General features: G+C 35.2%; 1 protein-coding gene across 1 annotated transcript; it reads left to right on the plus strand.

Annotated features, from left to right (window-relative positions):
* The first annotated feature begins 953 nt into the window (after positions 1–953).
* Positions 954–1889, plus strand: LOC130024923 (olfactory receptor 6C2-like). The gene has a single exon (XM_056115752.1). The coding sequence runs from the start codon at positions 954–956 to the stop codon at positions 1887–1889; it is 936 nt and encodes a 311-aa protein (XP_055971727.1).
* Positions 1890–3289: the final 1400 nt, after the last annotated feature.

Genomic DNA, 3289 nt, shown 5'->3' on the forward strand with positions numbered 1-3289 from the left:
TTTTAATGAGGAATACTTGCAAAGGATTCATGACAGTTGAAGTGTTAGAGGTTAACTGTTTTAAAAAATGTGAATAAAACAAGAAAATAAAATGAATGTTAGTTATTTTATGAAGATTTCAGTTAATTACAGTTTATTGTGCAGAGCACATATTTACACATAAATAAAAGCTACTCCTACTGAGACCTCATGGGAAGGGGGCGTTCCTGGATCATCCTTCACGCCCTACCGAGGTTGCGAGTTGCCCCTCAGGAGCTGCTCTCTAGCAGAGCCATGGCTCCAGAGCCACTAAAATCAATCTCATATGTACCTGGCTCTCGGCAGAAATACTTCCAGGCTTAATAAGTAAAATATCAGAAATCCAAAATTGCGCAGCAGCTATTGCAGCTGTGCAACATCATTTTGTTCTTGTAACCAGTTGTAGAAAACAAATTATTTCACAATGTCTTCTCAGCAGGTCTGATTTGAGGGTGTAAACTCTAAAAAATAATGGCGCATCTTTTGTCGAAACAATGAATCTAATCAAAGTAGATAGAGTTTTAATTAGAATTCATCTGCCTCACAGGCATTGGGAGGGTGAGAGAGGGCTTATATTGGGGTTCTTGTTGGTGAAAAATAAGTACTGTTGAAGGGAAACGTGTTTGATCATCACATGATCGAGACTTAAACTTGAAAGCTTTGTAACTTTTCCCACAGTGATTTAATAAATAAATTTTTTAAAAAAGTAAGTGCTATTCCTTAGTAAAGTTATACTCATTATTTTAAAAACTAAGATTGTAATCAATTGAATGACTTTAAAAGATCAAAGAAATAGTGTTTACAAGTAGTCACACAAGAGTCTAAGATGGGAATTACTCAATTTTGCTAACCAATGTCAATCCAAAAGCAATAGTATTTTCTCCTTCCTCTCATTACCTCTGTTTTACACGTAGCTTGAGAAGTCAGAAGCCAGAATGAGAAATCACACAGCAATAATCACTTTCATCCTTCTCGGATTGACAGATGACCCACACCTGCAGATTCTGCTTTTTGTATTTCTACTTATCACCTACCTGCTGAGCATTACTGGAAACCTGATCATCCTTGTCATCACATTAGTGGATGCCCGCCTAAAAACGGCTATGTACTATTTTCTGCAAAATTTTTCCATCTTGGAGATTTTATTCACTTCTGTTGCTATTCCTAGATTTTTATACAGTATATCAACAGGTGATAAAACAATTACCTATTACGCATGTGCATTTCAATTATTTTTTGTATATCTATTTGGTGTAACAGAATTTTTCCTCCTGGCCACTATGTCCTATGATCGATATGTCGCCATCTGTAAACCTCTTCATTACATGACTATTATGAATCATCGGGTCTGCAGAAGACTTCTTTTCTGCTGCTGGGTGATTACACTGTTGATCTTAATTCCACTTGTTAGTGTGGTAATGGGACTAGAGTTCTGTGATAATAATGCCCTTGATCACTTTGCTTGTGACGCAGATGCTATTATAACGATATCATGCTCAGACACACAATTTATACAGAAGTTTTTTATTATCTGTGCTGTATTTGTACTCTTTGCCACTCTCATGTTTGTGGTTTGGTCCTACATTTGTATCATTCAAACTATTTTTCGATTCCCCTCTGCCCAGCAAAGGAAAAAGGCATTTTCTACCTGTTCCTCTCACATGATTGTGGTTTCCATAACTTATGGCAGTCTTATCTTTATCTATGTGAAACCTACAGGAAAAGATGTAATGAGAATTAACAAAGGGATTACTTTGTTAGCTACTTCCATATCCCCTATGATAAGCCCATTTATTTATACCCTGAGGAACAAACAAGTCATTCAAGCCTTGAATGATTTAGGCAAAAAAATTCTGCTCTCTAGGAATTAGGCATATGTTGCCATGACTGTGTATAAACATGTTTTGTTTTATTTTACTTTTACTTCCTCTTAAACTGTCCACATTGATACCTAGTTTGATATAGTCAGTTGTATTTTTCCTCATAGAAAAGCACACGATTTTAAAAAAACAATAAAGCATGAGCAAAATGTATTTAAGAATCAGTAATTTACCCTCCAGATATTTGTATCTGACATTACTATATATGTAAATGAATATATACTTAGTTTTATCATGTATTTTTCCCATAAAAGGTAAAGGCCCTCCCGTTGATCGTCGATTTGCTCGAGCGGGCCCAGTAACGTCTCCATTGGAGACTTTGTTGTTACTGTGTCTGGCATATCGAATACTCTCGGTAGCTTGCCGGGCTCTCCGAGAGGGGCGGAGGAATCGAACTCGGGTCGGCCATGTTGGCCGCTTGTAAGGCGACCGCCTTACCCGCTGTGCTATCGCTCCAGCCCATTTTTCCCATATATGTCTATATCTATTTACATAAATAGATATGTTTCTTTCAGATATAAGATAGGAATAATTATAGAAATCTAGATTATATCTACGTATAAAAAGACATAAATAATTATATGATATTAAACTTGTGATATGAAATTAATGAATATAACAGTGACTTTTAAATAAAAGATTTGAGAGATAGTTTTATGCAACTTTAAAAGTAAGACTAAAACTGTACTAAGCATGATGTCTGACAGGCTGGAGCAATGATAGAATAATGGGTAATGCATTTGTTTTGCATGCGCCTGACCCAGGTTCAATCCTTGGTATCTCATAGAACCCTCGCGCACAGGCAGCAGTAATTCTTGAGTGCTGAGCAAGGACTAAACCTGCAGCATTGGTGGGGTGACCAAAAAGCCAAAAAGGAAAAAAAAAGGACGATGTCTAAGATCTAGAATTTACTTTAATATTTTCTTACTAGTATTTTATAAGTATAAAATAAAGTTCAAAAGTGTTCTATGAAATATTTCTTTTTTTCCTAATTTGTGGGCCACACCCAGTGATACTCAGAATTTATTTCTGACTCTACTCAGGGATCTCTCCTGGCAGGTACTGCGGTACCATATGGGATGCCGGCTATTGAAGTTAAGATAAAAAATTCTATACACTTAAATAATTTACAATTTCTTACATTTATTTATCCAAGAAATTTAGGAGCAAGCTGCTTTTATTTGGGAAATTATATTAAAACGTTCATTAGAAAGGGCCTAAGTTAACTGATACACTTAAATTTGTGACTCATTTTTAATGGTAATTATGTAAATAATATATTTGATTATATAATAAATAATTGATTAATTGAGAAGATAAAGAGGAGCATGCTGGAGACTAGAAGGATGACATTTTTATAACTAATATTGATGTATTCTAATCAGGATTTT

This window comes from Sorex fumeus, unplaced genomic scaffold (assembly GCF_029834395.1).
Source record: "Sorex fumeus unplaced genomic scaffold, SorFum_2.1 ptg000029l, whole genome shotgun sequence".
Taxonomy (NCBI): domain Eukaryota; kingdom Metazoa; phylum Chordata; class Mammalia; order Eulipotyphla; family Soricidae; genus Sorex; species Sorex fumeus.